At 38.8% G+C, this 17,721-nt stretch overlaps 1 protein-coding gene across 1 annotated transcript; it reads left to right on the forward strand.

The window, feature by feature from the left end:
- Nucleotides 1–6,347: 6,347 nt before the first annotated feature.
- Nucleotides 6,348–16,726, forward strand: lhcgr (luteinizing hormone/choriogonadotropin receptor). Its single transcript, XM_032553939.1, has 11 exons — nucleotides 6,348–6,743; nucleotides 8,865–8,936; nucleotides 9,196–9,270; nucleotides 9,364–9,438; nucleotides 10,089–10,163; nucleotides 10,293–10,370; nucleotides 10,445–10,513; nucleotides 10,610–10,684; nucleotides 11,546–11,731; nucleotides 13,177–13,245; nucleotides 14,360–16,726. Exons 1-11 carry the CDS (start codon nucleotides 6,589–6,591, stop codon nucleotides 15,567–15,569), a joined length of 2,139 nt encoding a protein of 712 aa, XP_032409830.1. The 5' UTR covers nucleotides 6,348–6,588; the 3' UTR covers nucleotides 15,570–16,726.
- The last annotated feature ends 995 nt before the right edge of the window (nucleotides 16,727–17,721 follow it).

A 17,721-nucleotide genomic window follows, 5' to 3' on the forward strand; every position in this document is an offset into this window, starting at 1 on the left:
CTAAACTACACTTCCTCACAGCTGTTTGCTGCTGCTTTTTCATTGTGGCGGGGAGAATAACGGTGTTGAGAAACTTTCTGAAGATGAATTAGCGGGAGGTTTTTTCAGTTTCGTCGAAAACTGTTTAGATAATGTAGTGATATTTTGTTGACCCTGCATAACCCACTGCTAAAAAAAAATATCTCATTGTCACATACTACAAAAAATGCAGAGAAACGTCACACATTTTAACATGTAAAGGTTTCACTGTTCACTAAATTATATGACAGTTGACAAAACTGTGGTCTCCTTTTCCATTGTCGCCATCTACTGGAGATATTACGAAAATAAAGCACCAATGACGGATATTCTTCTTCTTCTATGGTGCTTACTGACAGTTTACAGATTTAGTGGATTACCGCCATAAAATAACTATATGACCCTAAAATAACTACCTATATGTATACATACATACATGCTAAATCCTCTCAGCTAATTTTGTGTCTTTAAATATTTAATAAGTGCTTGAATGATATCTTGTTATTTGTGTTGCCCTCAACAGATAATCCATTCTTAGAAGTCATGTGTATGGCAAGATGATTGTGTATTTCCTCGACATTACCAGCTGATGATAGCAGTCAAATAGACTTTGCCCTCCTATTTTTGTAATCATGAGTTGTGATTTCATACCTATAAACTAGACAGTTTGTTTTTCTTTTCGATAGAATTTATGGTTCAGTATTCATGGATTTTTCAGTGGAACATATTATTCACTGATTTTGTTTTTTGTACAGCATATCTAAAATATATTAAAAATGCAGCTTGGGAAGCTGAGATATCTAGGTGCAATCCTATTTCGTACAGTATTGGCTGACGTTTACAAAGCATCCAATCTATTTATTTTTCTTGATACTGATCGGCTGTATTCCCAAGAGTGAAAGTAAGACAAGTTACATTCTGCAAAATGTCCCTTTAAATTCTAGGGGGCCACAAAAAATTATGGTGGGGCAGATTTGGCCAGCGGGCCTTGAGTTTGGCAGATGCACGCTAGGACTAGGCTTCAACATGCACACTTGTGGTTCATTCAGGGGCGCATGGGAAATCACATACACATCACTGTCTTCTTGTAAACCCACTGAGTACCATAAATAAAGTGAAAACAAAAATGAACAATTCTTGGTTGGGGAGCAAAATGGAATGTAGAGGAGCTTTAATGGAATGCAAATTTAATATAGAAACTGTCATTCAAAAGAAAAATTAGTCCAGATAGCAGTCAAATGTCCAAACTAATTGAGTAAAATGTTAAGTTACACAGTGAAAACAAGCCTAGAATTTTTTTTCCCACATTTTCTCTCTCTCCCTCTCTTTGCCTGTCTCTCTCATTCCCTTTCTCTCTCTCTCTTTCTTTCTCTAATACATTCAGAGTTTTTTGCCTTTATTTTAGTTTTTTATAAATATATTTTTTGTCAACATAACTCTTCTTAAAATGCACATTGCTTTATTAGTCTAGTGCTTCTAAAATTTCAGGTATTTAAGTAATGGGTGATGAGAACCTTGGGTTAAATTTTGAAAATTGTTCCTGCAGAATGGAAGTTTGTAATGATGATGTTACTGAAGAGATGATGCTCCAGTGATGTCATATGTCATAGTGATGTCACAGTCTTCTTCTGTGACATCTCAGTTCTGAGCCACTTGAATAAACGGAATTCCACTGTACTTCATTCTACTTTGGATGTGGTGACCTGTACACACTGAACTGGGACCAGTCTGTGAGCTGAATTTCTTGGATTGATTATATTAGACATTTCTGGATTGAACTTAAACCTGCTTTTCGTGTCAAGAATCTTGATATTTAGGTCATTGTGAAATAGTTTCACCCTTACTGAGAAAGAAAATGGAAAGAGCTATTGGAATCCTGCCAACATTTTGTTGGGAAACAGTCCAGAAAATCTCACAAGCACATAACAAGGTAGCAGAAAATACCAGAAAAGGTTTAAGTCGCTTGCGACCAAATCTTAAAGCTTTACAGGAAACACGTGCTGCACAAAGAGAAAAGAAAGAAGCACAGAAACAAGAAAAGGAGCAGAAATTGGAGCAGATTGCTGCTGAAGAAAGGCAGGTAAAAGAACAGGAAAGAAATGCCATACTCGAACAGAGCAGATACCAGATTCTGCTACGAGACAAAAACGTGGAAAATTTTAACAGAATACTCAATGATCAAAGGATGAACAAAAAAAACAAGGTATTGGCCGCAAATCAGAGAGAGAAGCACATAGCTGCACGAAAAGACAGTGGGGAGATGAACCCTTGGTACAACAATGTTGACGAACGCATGAAGATTGAAGAGTGCCGTCGGAAGAAGAACCTACATGCTGATGTCGAATTTTTCAATGAGGTGGTACATAAAAAGAAACAACTTGCGGCAGAGCGACTGGAACTTGAAAAAGAAGATAAAAGGAGAGTTATGCTCCAAGATGCGTACACAACCCAAAAGGAAAAGGAGGAAATAGAGAAATACAAGGAAGAGGAAAGGAAATTCATCCACCAAAATGTTATAAAGCCCAAACTCTCTAAAACTGAGCAGCTGGCTAGAGCCAGCAAGGAGCAGCATTTCAAAGATGTGGAAACTTTTTTCAGCAAAACAAAAGAGGTAAAGGCTGAGAAATTAAAGAGGTGTCAGATGAAGATACAAACTGCGTACGACCATCTGACGAAAATAGGAAATGAGGAAGCCTCCAGATTAGCTTCAATAGAGAAAGAAATGACCAAAGTCATTGGACTACGGAGGGCCAAAGATAAACAGCAAGCAGAGAAAGAAAATGAGAAACGGGCTGCAATGGAAAAATCTGTTCTGGAAGCAAATGCTGAGAAAGTAAGAGAGAAACTGGAGGCAAAGCGGATAGAGAAGGAGAAAAGCAAAAAGAGGTTGGGTGATTTGATGGAGGCAGACAGGTTGTATGCAGCTGAAATAGAACAAAAGAAGCAACAAAGACGACAAGACATTCTTGACTATTCCAAATTCAACTCTGAAACGGCGGCAAATAAGCGTGCCTACCAGATAGAGAAGAGAAAAAGAGAGACTGAAGAACAGCAAAGGATTCTTCTGGACATTATACCAGACTCAGTTAAGCAGTATATGACGTCAGAAATGCAGAAGGCTGAAGAGGAGGGGCTGGATATGCCATACATAAAAAAGAAACTGTCAAAGACAAAGCCAGCTTGCTCGGGGAATGCCAAAACACATTCTAAGGTTTTCGATCATTGTTCAGATCTGACACATATAAAATTGTCACAGGCAGAGATGACTAAAAATAAAACTTATTTCCTGCCACCTATATCTTCTGCCCCAAGAGTGGAGAAAACAACTCCCCTCGATTTACAAAAGCCTAGAAAAATTCCACCAATTGAGCAACTTAAACTGGAGCAAAAAACTCAGACTTAGATGTAGACTTGCTATATTGTCATCACACAAAGACACTACAATAAATTTAGCAACAAAATGTCACTGAGTACACAAAAAAAAAAAACATGAGCGTAACCATAAATACATAGGCAAATAAGTGCAGGTAAGAGAACATAAAACGAGACAATTTTCCCAATACACCTCATGCTGACCGCTCAATTTAAAACACACTCGATTCTTTTAAAAAACCACAATACAACACACTCAGGAACTTGCAGGAAGTTCCTGGGTTTAAATCCAGAGTATTTCTGCATGGAGTTTGCATGATCTCCATTGACGTGAGGTTTCTCTCCGGGTGCTCCGGCTTCCTTTCACAGTCCAAAAGAGCAACATTTAATTGGTTACTTTAAATTTCCCCACTCACAGGAATCTTGTCATGTTTTAACAGAGGTATGGAAAATAAATGGATTTAAAAAATCACCTTATATAAAATTGGATAAAATAGAGGTCACAAACATTTAATTAGCTATACAGTGTTTTAAAAAACAAACAAAAAACAAAATCCACATCTTTAATTTAATAGACAAATTTTAAATATGCATCAACTTGTTTCCCCTTATGATGGAAAACAACTTTGGATTTGGTGTTCCCTCACCCGGACGCGGGTCACCGGGGCTCCACCCTGGAACCAGTCCTGAAGGTGGGGTACGTTGGCAAGCTCCTGGTGGCCGGGCTTTTACCCATGGAGCCGAGCCGGGCTCCATGGGTAAAAGGGTTGTCTATCCGGAGTTCCTTAAGGCTCTGGATATTGTAGGGTTGTGTTGGCTGACATGTCTCTGCAATATTACATGGACATGGGGTGCAGTTCCCCTGGATTGGCAGACTGGGATGGAGGTCACCCTGTTCAAAAAGGGGGACCGGAGGGTGTGCTCCAATTACAGGGGGTCACACTCTTAAGCTTCCCCGGCAAGGTCTATTCAGGGGTCCTGGAGAGGAGGGTCTGTTGGATAGTCAAACCTCGGATTCAGGAAGAGCAAGGTGTTTTTTGTCCTGGTCATGGAACACTGGACCAGCTCTACACCCTCAGCAGGGTTCCTGGAGAGTGCGTGGGAGTTCATCCAACCAGTCTACATGTGTTTTGTGGACTTGGGGAAGGCGTTTGACCGTGTCCCTCAGGGAACCCTGTGGGGGGGAGATTCTCCGGGAGTATAGGGTACCGGGTCCTTTGATATGGGCTGTTAGGTCCCTGTATGACCTGTATGACTGGTGTCAGAATCTGGTCCACATTGCCGGCAGTAAGTCAGGCTCATTTCCAGTGAGGGTTGGACTCTGCCAAGGTTGCCCTCTGTCACCGATTCTGTTCATTACTTTTATGGACAGAATTTCTAGGTGCAGCCAAGGTGTTGAGGGGATTCGTTTTGGTGACCTTAGGATTGCATCTTTGCTTTTTGTGGATGATGTGGTTCTGTTGGCTTCATCAGATCGTGATCTACAACTCTCACTGGAGCGGTTCGCAGCCAAGTGTGAAGCGGCCAGGATGAGGATCAGTGCCTCCAAATCCGAGGCCATGGCCTTGAGCTGGAAAAGGGTAGAGTACGTACTCCGGGTCGGGGATGGAGGGGGGTGTCTTGCCCCAAGTGGAGGAGTTTGAGTATCTTGGGATCTTGTTCTGAGGGAAGAAGGGAGCGGGAGATCGACAGACGGATTGCCGCAGCATCTGCAGTGAAGCGGGCGCTGTACCTGTCCATCGTGGTGAAGAAAGAGCTGAGTCTAAAAGCGAAGCTCTCGATTTACCGGTCGATCTACATTCCTACCCTCATCTGTGGTTATGAGCTTTGGGTCATGACCGAAAGAACCAGGTCACAGATACAAGCGGTCAAAATGGGTTTTCTCCGCAGTGTGTCTGCAGGGTGAGAAGCTCGGCCATCCTACACGAGTTGAGGTGCCGCAGGTTAGGATGCCTGTCGGACGCCTCCTTGGTGAGGTGTTCCGGGCACATCCCACCGGGAGGAGACACTGGGAAAGACCCAGGACACGCTGGAGGAACTATGCTTCTTGGCTGGCCTGGGAACACCTTGGGATTCGTGGAGGCGTCCCGGAAGAGCTGGAAGAAGTGGCTGGGGAGAGGGAAGTCTGGGTCTCCCTTCTTAAGCTGCTACCCCCGCGACAAGACCCGAATAAGCGGAAGATGGATGGATGGATGGATGGATGGATGGATGGATGGATGGATGGATGGATGGATGGACGGACGGACGGACGGGTGGATAACTACCATCTCATTATAACAAGATAGCGTCTCCTTATAATGGGATAGTATCTCCTCATTATAATGAGATTCTAGTTCATTATAATGAGACGCTATAATCATATCAACATTTATATAAGATAGCGTTCTTCTATAATGAGATGATATAATGAGATGCCATTATATCATTATCTATTATAATGAGATGCTATTATATTGAGCATCTCATTATAATGCATTGAATATTGATTAAATTATTAAATGTATTAAATTTGATTAAATGCGGTTTTACTACATCGGGAAACCTTTTTGAATGTTTCCCAATGAGTTACTCAGAATACAGTATTTCCATTTAAATATTCTATCTTTTCAGCAAGAATGGAATCTTCTCTTCAAATGTAATATTTGTCAAAACATCTTTTGTGTCAAAATTCAATAAAGTGAATAACAAAAGAGAAATTCTTGTAGGAAGATTTTGAGGTCACGCTGTCCTTCTTAGTATCTAGATTAGGCAACTGGTTGATTCTCTATGCCTGCAAGAACGTTATTTCAAAACAATAAGAATAATTTTTCTGTGGATATAAAATTTCTCCAAAATTTGTTATCTCCAGTTTGCTGCATATTTCTTCAGACTCAAACTGCCGCAGATTTTCAATGAAGTGCAAACTTATCTGAATCTCAAATAATCTAACTCATTCAAAGAATTTCATTTGTGCAAAAATGACAAGTCAGTGCATCAAAGAGCCATGCGTAATTTTATAATGCCGTGCATTACTGTAAAAACAGTAATATTTATAAATTTTTGATAACTCCTGGTTAGTTCAGGTGGCTCCGAACCCCCTTTGCGCTGTCAGGATGATGTGCTTCGACAGCAGCAGGCGCAAATATCTCCATGCGCACTGAGCGGTGAGTGGACAGCCCACCTTCTGGGTGTTCGGACGTTTCACAGACGCCAGCAGCGATGCGGACGCCTCTCCCAGTATTCTTGCTCTTGTTAGTCTCGTTCTTTTATGAATGCACAAGTTTCAGTTGCCCGAGGATCTGCCGATGTTCCTCCGAGACGATAAGATGCAAGCTTACAGCAGAAACGGGAAAGGACCAGCGGAACAAAAGACTGTAAGTACAGAGTATTTTATGGAGTCAAAGTCGATAAAAACACGTGTATGTGCCAGGGTATAATAAAAGCATATATGATGTTAAGGCGCTGTATAATCATACAAAGCTACTTTCCAGATCGGTCTGCGCGTAATTACGCACAAAATGTTTAATTTTGAGCCAAACATCATCTACGTGGTTTATTATCAGTTTTCAAAGAAATAATTTTACTTGATTAATTATTTTTTCTTTGTACAAAACTGGCAGAATAATGTGTGAACATTGCCATGTTTAGCAACGTATTCTTGTAGAATCTTACGAATTAGATGCAAGGCTGCTCCTAATCTGGAAAAATATATAAATACTTTATTATTTGTTGTATTCCACCTAATATGTACTTGTCTTACATTTATACAATACATAGACTGCCATTGGCCAACATAATGAGCACACATATGATATCTTACTGTGTAAACAATAGTCTTAACTTTGTTCTAGAAGACTTTATAGCAACTGTGCAGCTGCCTCCCACACATTGTTTATGTTCATAATAAGAACAATTTGGATTTAAATAACAGCTGAATAAAAACATATGCACAGACCTTCATGGCCGCTTCAGTCAACAAAAAGAACCTCAATGTGTTTTGAACTTAATTACTTCTGAACATGTCAAGTTGGCCTCACAAGGTCATGTACATACAGCATCCTCTCATCCTATGTCTGAGCTCACCCGATGAGCCTACCAGACTGTGACGAACCTTGAAGGTTGGGAGTCTTGACCCCTGCTTTTATAAATCACAGGACCTTGAATCTGAGCTGATAAGTGCCTGCACACCAAGGCTGGCAGTTTCATGATTGAATCAGATGCCAAAAACACTCCTAAAGCAAACACACATACACCCATACAGAACTTTTATATTTGGCTAATTAGTTGTTGCCATGAGGAAATGATGAGACAGGAAACAAATTTGTAGAATGACAAAAGCAGAAATGGGATTCACAACATTGGATTTTCTAAGTCCACACTGTCAGATTTAAAATAGCTCATTCAAATTAAAACTATTTTATTTATCTCAACTGGAAATTAAATGTCATAACTCATATCCACAAAGCGCCATTGTGGATGGAGATACTGTAGGCATAGAGGCTTTTCGGTAGCAGTCAGTCTAACAACAAATCTGTAGACTCCTCTGACTGAAGACTGTTGCTGTATGATAGTCTTATGACTATCATGACATGCTAACAGCTCAATATCCGGGCAGCAGAGAAGATATTCCACAGTAATATGTTCTGGATAACATCATCAGTTGTTGGCAAGCACTGCTAGTCCACCTCATTTGCTTTTGCTGCTCCCCCTTTAAATCATTTTCTGGTCATATGGTTAGAAAACCGGGTGGTGATTAGAGTTTAAGATCCCACAGTTTCAAACTCTTCAGCTTCACAGTTGATGAAACTGAAGAGTTTGAAGCTCAAGAGTTTTTATTATTTGTCCAACGATTAATACACCTGGCAGCAAGATAAATCTAATAGTGTAATGCTCCCCCTACCAAGCTGGACAGTAGTTACAGGGATTTCACATTTGAAAGCCTCATTTCTCTCTACCAAACATTCTTCATGTTATTGTAGTCAAATGCCTTGTCTTTGTCTTATGAGATTAAACAGTTCTTTTCTCCAGAGGCAATTTAGCTTGTGCTTTGTGCAACTGCAACTTTTAGATGAGCTTTAAGGTGTTGAGGTAGCATGGGGTCAGTCCTTAGTCAGTACTCTTTCAAGTACTTATGATGTTAAACTGACTTCTCTGCAGACAGTGAGATGATTTCTTACAATTCCTGGAAAATCAAACAATTTTTATGTAAAATTCTTGCTTTTATATTTGATAAAATTTATTTGCTCATGATACTTCTGTCCTGGAAAAACAAAGTTTTAAAGTACTGTAAATCATTTAAACGGCCAAAATATTAAAAAGGGTTCACGTCCTTTATGATTCTCTACATACCTATTACAGTGAGTCAAAACTGATCATTTTATTTACACAATAAAATGCTTTTATTTACTGAAATTTTATTGACATTAAATCAGGATGATTTGTCGGTTTAATGGTCACTGTATCATAATCTAATGGCCATCTTCCATCTCTTGTAGGTTTCTTTATCACCTTTCTTTTAAAACTATATCAAGCCATTCTTTTGAGGATTTGAGAGGAGTTCAGAGGATGTATGTATCTGTCTTTTCTTTTAGTGCACCAACAATAATCAGACAGATTTAAAATGTGAACTGTATATCTTTTAAATTTAGTGGGAACGTGCTGCATTGCTAATTATGCATCGTGTTTTTAGCTTTAAATTTCTGCTGTTTTCGTTTTAGAATAAGTTATCATCCAGTTTTAGAGATCATGTTTAGTTGGCACTGAACAACTATGGGCACACTGAGTTAAACTAACATCTTAATCATGTTGCGTTTGTGTTATTTGCAGTGCGATTGCTCAAAGTGTAACCCTGGAAACCATTGAAGCGTTAGCATTTAGCAATCTTCTCAACCTTTCTGAGATGTAAGTCCTGTCTTTGTGAAGCTGTGAATGAATTTCTGTCCCGATCACCGCAGTGCACCTCAGCTGCTCTTCTTTTTCCTCGTCACTGAACAGTTCAATTCAAAATGCAAGAAGTCTGATGCACATTGACAGAAGAGCCTTCAACAACCTACCAAATCTTCGCCTCTTGTAAGACAACTTGAACCTAAATGCACAACTGTTCAGGTTTAAAATTAAACCTAAATAAGTGGGATTTCATTTATTTGTACATTGTGAAAGTACTTATCCATTTGACTTTAAAGTGTCAGATTACAATCACAAACTTCAGTACATTTTATTAGCAATTTAATTAACACAAATTGGTGCATAAGTTTAAGCATCTTTGAGGTACAGATTGAGAAGAGTTCTTTAGTCCTTTAAAACCAAAACCACAGTGGTGGCAGAATCATGATGTGGGGATGTATTTCTTCAGGAAAATTTGAGAAGATGGTTGGAATTATAAACATTTCAATTGTGGAAGAAAATGTGGGGCAGATATTTACAAACATGGCTTCCATTGGACCCAAATTCAGTCTCAGTTGGGCTGGAAACAATGCCACACTCCTCACATTTTTCTTTGTAGAAAATTTTGAAATCTATGCTTCCCTTTCCTTAAACTTAATAACAATACAGGTATCTCAAATAAAACTCACTTTGAGTTTCCTTGAGTATGAATAGTTTTGCAGAATGCGCTACACATACTACGAAAAAAGCAACATTGCAAGAGATTTTTTTATGTTTGGCTTCACAAAAAAGTCTAAAATTATTGCAGAAACATTATGTCTTCTTTATCACTGTAGGAGCATCTTAAACACTGGAATAACCCTCTTCCCTGATGTTACATCAATCACTTCTTTCAAATCAGACTTTATTCTGTAAGTCACAGTAACATGAAAATCAATCATAACAATGATTTGTTAACCTCATGCGAAATACAGAGCTACGTTCTGTTAGTGTCTGTAATGATGCAGGATGTTCCAGTCTGAACTTTGCTTCTGTTGCAGGGAAATATGCGACAACATTCATCTGCTTGAAGTGCCTCCAAACGCTTTCACTGGAATGACTGAGGGTTATGCTACATTGTAAGTGTGCCTCTGCATTCATGATCACTTAATGAAAATCTTTATATTTTTCTAACATACACTGTTTATTACAGGAATCTCTACAACAATGGTATCAGAGGAATACACAATCATGCCTTCAATGGGACAAAGATAGATAAGCTGTATTCAATAAACTCCTACTTTATCATCTTTTTTTAGGAATTTCTGCTCAGGCAGTGAGAAATGTGCTCACTGGTCCTTTACTGTGTCTTGTCTAGGGTGCTGAAGAATAATCGAAACCTTGAAATGATCCACAAAGATGCTTTCCAAGGAGCCACTGGTCCGGAGGTCTTGTAAGTAATACTTTGTGTTTTTTAAAGGTGACTTATTATGCTTCCTTGAAGAAGTTAGGATAGGTCTATGGGCTATATGAAGCATGTTCACTAAATTTTTTGCACAAAATCCTCCTTAAATAATGAGATTTTATTCTCATCAGTTCCACCATTGTGAAGTCCCTTCACAATCAGCTGTTTTAGGGCGTCATGTCACTTTAAATCCAAACAAGCTGCTGTTGGCCACACCTCCTAACTCAATGTTTACAATCATAAATTTGAAAATGTCAATTATACAACAGTATATCTTTGAAAAGCGTAAGTTGATCCTCCTGCACAACCAATAAGAATGCAGCAAGTAGTTTCTAGATGGTAAGTCAACAACAAAACACTTGTTTTTTCCAGCAGCCATGCAGCAGTAAAAACAGCTGACCAAATGTGCTGCAGCTCCACTTGGGTTGCTAGGTAGTAGACTGGACCTCTCTGGGGTTGCTAGGTAACGGCTGGTGACTGATGATTTATGAGGCTACATTCTGGAGGTTTTCAAAAAACTTTAACATACAGCTGGGTGTTTTTGTTGTTTTTTTTAACACTTGGGATGTTTTTCGAAGCAATAGAAGTACAAAAATGTGCAAAATGTAAATTTTGGACAACAGGTTTCCTTTAACTAAGGTGCCATAAGAAGACAAACATTACTCACACTCACTCTTCAGATAACAAACCTTTAACCAGTTTATCACTCGGCTGTTTTCTGAGTCATGACCCACTTATCAAGTGCTGGTAGCAGGAGCTTGCTGACTGCTGCTGTGAACTTTTACAAGCCAGTTTCTTCGTACAAAGGTCCAAAAATAATATATTGCTCATGTGACGCTGTTCTCACAGGGATGTTTCTGCAACAGCACTCACAAGGTTACCTGCTCACGGACTGGAGTCGGTTCTGGTGTTGTTCGCTCAGTCAGCGTACGATTTGAAAAGGTTGCCTCATCTGAAGGGAATGGGCAGCCTCCGAGAGGCCCATCTCACCTACAATAGCCACTGTTGTGCCCTTCTGAGCTGGAACCCTCACAGGTGAATTGTGAAAGGATAAAGTGCCCTGCAAATGTATCCATACCCATTGTAGCTTTATGTACAGAGCTATTGTCCTAAAAAGTGGAATATCTTCTGTAAATTGGGCTGAAGAGAAATCCAGGCCACACTTTTCAGATATTTCTAACATATAACAATGATATGCTAACTTGTTAGAGCCTCTCACATAAACTCACACTAACATTTGTTGATATTTTTTTTGGTTTTAATATAAAGAGTGGAACATTTCACTGAGTTGGAATACTTTTGCAAGAAATAAATGTTTTCTTTCTTTTGTCCCCAATCATGAAAATCGATAGTGGAAAGTTAGAATGCTCAATATGGTAAAAGCAAATTAAAACAACAGAGCAGCTTTTTATCCTCATCTTCTTTCCCATGGTTGTGAACTCTATGATCATATTAGAAAAGGCCTAATTACAGCATGAATGTTTAAGCGCATGAACAACTATCCCAGAGTGTAACGCTCTAAAAGTACTTTAACAACAGCAGAATCAGACAGTGCTCATGTATATTTGTAGAATATACTGTACATGAGCAATCTTGGTGGAAGAATCAGCAGCCAACATCACTGCAAACAGACAATGAAAAAAAAATGAGATCTCACATCTATATCCACTTTCCTCCAAATAAATAATAAAAAATATCCCACTGGAAAAATTTCCAGAAGAAATCACTCCTGCATCCTTGCCATAAAATTTCACCATATCTTTATATGACAGATACGATTTAGACACAAGTCTTTAAGTGTCTCTAGATGCAATCAAAACAGAGCTCTTTTTAGAGTAAAACGTATCCAGTTTCTAGCGTTTGCTCTCCTGACTTTTCAGCACAAAACTAGACAGGTGTAATTTATGGCAGACCTTTCAACCTGAACAAGTAGGAAGGCTGCGTTCCTCTTCTGAGACTTTACAAGCCGTTTGTTTGGTGGAATGTGAAGAAAACCAGAATCTCAAAGATGGTTCCCATCCCTTTCTAACACATTTGTGTTCTTCCTGTTTTAAGTTTTATTTTCTGATTTGTGCCATGTATTCAGATTCAATCTTGAACTTAAACTTAAAACTATTTTAAAAATGTAAATACAAAAACATTTTTAAGCTAAATTTGTGGTTAGCACTTGAAGAAATCCCCAGAATTCAATGGTGTGGAGCCATTTTGTTGTAAAAATGATCAGAAACACTTCAAACTTGACCTGGCATATCTTTAGTGGACACCAAGAAGCTTTTGCAAAATTATGCATGAGAACCCAAATGATCATCTGAGCTTACAGGGTTTGTTGCTGTTGCAAAAAAATAAATAAATTCAATCGCAAATAATATTTTTTCTGTTATGCACATTTTGAAATTTGGTGGGTTTTTTACACTCTTAGCTATTCAGTTCAAAACAAGAAGTATGTAAAATGAGATTATAGATTGCTTCTGTTTTTCTAGGGACTTCTCAGCTAACGCTCCATGGGATAATTTTTCTACATCATGTAAAGAAGGGAATCCATCAGCAAGGTGAGATATTTTTCTGCTCATGCTGAACTCATAGTTCATACCAGTTTCTTTGTATTATATTCCCAAAGTCATCAATTTTCTGAAAATTCAATTTAAAGGAATGGTTTGGATTCTTTCAAGTGATGTTCTGTGAAACTTAAATCAGTAATAATTTCTTTATCTGTAACAGAAGGAGGTCATATTGCCGCAAGCTTTTAAGAAGCGCTGCCTTTAGCTCATGTTAGCAATTTCAACCACTCACACGGACAATGTTCAGATCTATCGGATGCAGGGTTGTGTCAGTGGGTATTAAACATCTACACTTACCCTAGCAAAGTGTTTTTCAGCTTTCAAAAAAAGATTCACCAACAATAAATAAACCATCACAATATAGATATAAAAAATAACTACTGGCAAACAGAAACATTTAAAAGGACAATAATAGCAGATAAAAATGGATTGTTAAATCTGTTGGCTCTGCAGCTTTTCAAAGCTGTATCCTGTATCCTGATGTTAAAAGAGTAAACTCTGAGAAAAGGTTAGGTTCAGCTAACATTGCCTGAGCTTTTGTTAGGGATCTGCTTTGGTGGAGAGTAGAATCTGACAATTAGGTTTATTATTTAATAGTTATTTTGCATAATATATATTTCATTAAACCAGGGTCAAACATAGTGCTGTAAGATATTTGCTACAGCGGACCCTTGGTATTCGCTGAGGTTTGGGACCACAGCCACATGTAAATCGCAGAAATATGTGAATAACCAAGGCCCCCTCTAAAACAATTACTATTGCGTATTTTAACCTTAATATGCATTAATACACACAGTGAAAGGTGTGTATTAATGCATACAGCTAATATTTACAGTCTTTCTTATTTTCACTCTGTGGGGTACAACCAATCAGCAAAAAGGAAATCGAATGGTGCTTTTATGGAAGATTTGGCTGCTTTGAAAACAAATAGCATTGCAGATTGGTATTTCAGCTTCCCAAGCTGCCTTTTTTGGGGGGAATATTTCTAGGTACTATACTATATGAAAAAATCTGTGAACAGGCAAATTGTCCATGAATAATTTAGAGAAAAAATAGAGTCTAGAGTCTTTATTATCTGTGTCTTGTCTTTTTGGGTCTCTTACAGATTTCAGAGGGTTATCGGAGGCACAGGCGACACACCTCCGCTTGGGGGCTGGTCGTTTTATTCGGAATCTGACCTGCAAGACACCACCTTCCAAGATGTGGATGACCTCTATTCTCAGCGGGTGGACTTCTGCCGCTCAATCATTTGCACGCCTGAAGAGGACGCCTTCAATCCCTGCGAGGACCTTGCTGGGTTCAGTTTTCTCAGAGTTGCTATTTGGTTCATCAACATACTCGCTATCACAGGCAACCTGATGGTGCTGCTGGTTTTCTTTACCAGCCGAAATAAGCTAACCGTGCCTCGCTTCCTCATGTGCCACCTGGCCTTTGCTGATCTCTGCATCGGTGTCTATCTTCTGGTGATTGCTACGGTAGACCTGAGGACTCGTGGTCATTACAGTCAACACGCCATCGAGTGGCAAACGGGGCCTGGCTGTAACGCTGCAGGCTTCCTGTCTGTGTTTGGCGGCGAGCTGTCGGTCTACACGCTGTCCACCATCACCTTGGAGCGCTGGCACACCATCACCAACGCTCTGCATGTAAAGCGCCATCTGGTCCTGACAAAGGCTGCAGCTATAATGGCAGCGGGTTGGTTTCTGTGTCTGGGGATGGGGATGCTGCCCCTGGTTGGCATCAGCAGCTACACCAAAGTCAGCATGTGCTTACCCATGGACATAGAGACCCCTCTAGCGCAGACTTTCATCATCATCATCCTGCTCCTCAATGTGGGGGCCTTCACTGTCGTGTGCGTTTGCTATGTGCTTATTTACTTGGCTGTGAAGAACCCAGAGGTCCCTGAAAGAAGCGCGGACACCAGGATAGCAAAACGAATGGCTGTGCTCATCTTCACCGACTTCCTCTGCATGGCGCCCATCTCCTTCTTTGCTATTTCTGCCGCCTTTAAGTTTCCTCTCATTACCGTCACCAACTCCAAGATTCTGTTGGTCCTCTTCTTCCCCATCAACTCGTGCGCCAACCCCTTCCTGTATGCTATTTTCACCAAGGCCTTCAGAAAGGACGCCTATCAGCTCATGAACGCAATTGGATGCCGTAAAAGCAAGGCCAAAATTTATCATTTGAAGGCCTGCTGCTCCGAAAATGCAATAAATAGCAATTTGAGATCCAACAATAAAGAAGCGCAGACTGGAGTGAACATGGCTCCCATATCACATCAGGATCTGCAACCTAAGGATGAGCAGGAGATAACCTGAAGACAGAAAGGGACAAAAATATCTGGACATGAAGGGCCGCTGGGGGTTGGAGAATGTTTTGTTTTTAATGGGATTCCTTTCTTGTTGTCATAACTCTACACATGAAGCTCCACTGTTAAAGACTTACTATTTTTATAGGTTACTATTTAAAACATGAATGTAATCCTCTGATATATGATGAATTTTCTTCTCTGTCAGATCAAAAACCATGCAAGTTTACAATGAAATACCAGCAGTTTATTATTCATGAACCTTCTCGTTTATCAGATCTACAATGCCTTGCAAAGATATTTAAACCCCTCAAAGATTTGCTAAATTTGTCATAGTTAGACTTAAAACTCGAATGCATTGTCAGGATTTCATCTGATAAATGAACACAAAGAAGTAAAAAACTGGGTTTTGTAGTTTTACAAGTAAAAATCTGAAAAGTATAGCTTGCATTTGTTTTCAGTCTCCCTTTACTTTCATACTGCTAAGTAAAATCCAGTGCACTGAGAAGTCAGCTAAGTAACAGACTCCAGTATCGTCGAATTTAATGTCAGAATAAAGGTGCCTGTTGCGTGAAGGCTTCAGATATTTGTTTCAGAAAACTAAATGAAAACTGACAGAGCTGGGGTAAGACTGCAGAAATCCACAATAACAGCTTTCCACATGAAAATGGGGGATTCACATGAGGAAGAAGATGCTCTGATGATATGAGACCAAAACTGATCTTACTGTGAAACAAGGTGGTGGCAGCGTCATGCTGTGGGGACAAAGTTAGGTGGTAATTACTTACATTTACTTGAGTAACCTTTTGAAAAAAAAAAAAAAAAACTTTTCCAAGTATTATGTTGTACTGTTACTTGAGTTTTATTATGAAGTACTCCTACTCTTACCTGAGAAAAATTTCTGAATACTGTACCAGTAATCTCACTTTCTGTTTAAATACAAAGAAAATCACCAGACACAGACACTCATCTGCAGTGTCTGTTAAAGTTCTATAAGTTTTATATAGAAAAAAACTGATCTTTTAATTTTTTTTATTTTGCCTGATTTTTATTATTTTGTATGTTATTTATATGCATTATTTTCATTCTGATCTTTGAAATACCAAAATTTTCACATGACTTTGTATTTTGGTGATGTAATTTTTCAATATTAAATGATTGATGTTTTGATCAGTTACTCTTGCTTGAGTAGCCTTTTTTTTCTTTTTTTTTTTTTACCAAATACTGTTTTACTCTTACTCAAGTAATTTCTTGAATGGCTGCTTTTTACTTTTACATGAGTAAATATGTTGAAGTAGTGCTACTTTTAATTGAGTGCAGTTTTTAGATACTTGGTTTTCTTTGACAGAAAGTTGGTCAGAAATGATGGGAAGATGGACGAAGCTAAATACAGAACAATCATGTACAAAAAGCTGCTATGAGTTGCAAAATACAGATATCTGGGTGAAGGATCACCTTCCAGCAGAAAAAACAACTATCAACATCCAGCTGGAGATACAATGACACAATTTAAATCAAAGTATTCATATGATAGGATGGCCGAGTCAAAGTCCAGACCTAAATCCCATTGAGAGCCAGTGGCTCTAAAAAGTAACGTTTTCAGGCATTCCTTATGTAGTTCGACTCAGCATTTTGAAAGTTTTGAGAGACAAGTCTTTCAAAGTTTTGAAAGACTTGTCTCTTTGAAAAACTTTGAAAGACTTGAGCAGCAAGTCTTTCAAAGTTTTGAAAGACTTGCTGCTCTTGAACAAAATGTGATTCTCCAAATTACTGACTCAGGTGAGCTAAATGCAAATGCGCCACTGCTGATAATAAGGCTTGTTTTAACGTGACAATAATTACGCAAATAAAAATTACTTTATGGGGGAAAATCACCACCTCTTCTTTCCAAAATTTGTTTTAGACGAAAATAATCTCTTTTAGGGGAAAGAATTACATTGTTTTCTTCTAAAAAAAATTAAGCTAATGATGCATTATTACTTCTTCAAAGCTTAAAATGACATTTATTTGTAAAATGTGGTGTGTTTTGTTTTAGCTGTTCTTTAGACTGAAATACATTTAATGTCAGCAACTTATAAGAATCGGATGAACGTCCATAGAGTCTGACAGCGAGGGACATTTAAACATTTAAATGCGGGGAGACGGAAAAACCAAGGTTGTCA

The sequence above is a fragment of the Xiphophorus hellerii genome, chromosome 22, assembly GCF_003331165.1.
Source record: "Xiphophorus hellerii strain 12219 chromosome 22, Xiphophorus_hellerii-4.1, whole genome shotgun sequence".
NCBI lineage: Eukaryota > Metazoa > Chordata > Actinopteri > Cyprinodontiformes > Poeciliidae > Xiphophorus > Xiphophorus hellerii.

Coding starts and splice junctions, on each gene's coding strand:
- lhcgr (XM_032553939.1), top strand. CDS start 6,589: ATGCGGACGCCTCTCCCAGTATTCTTGCTCTTGTTAGTCTCGTTCTTT. Junction 10,371..10,444: donor ACTGAGGGTTATGCTACATT/GTAAGTGTGCCT, acceptor TGTTTATTACAG/GAATCTCTACAACAATGGTA. Junction 10,685..11,545: donor GCCACTGGTCCGGAGGTCTT/GTAAGTAATACT, acceptor CTGTTCTCACAG/GGATGTTTCTGCAACAGCAC.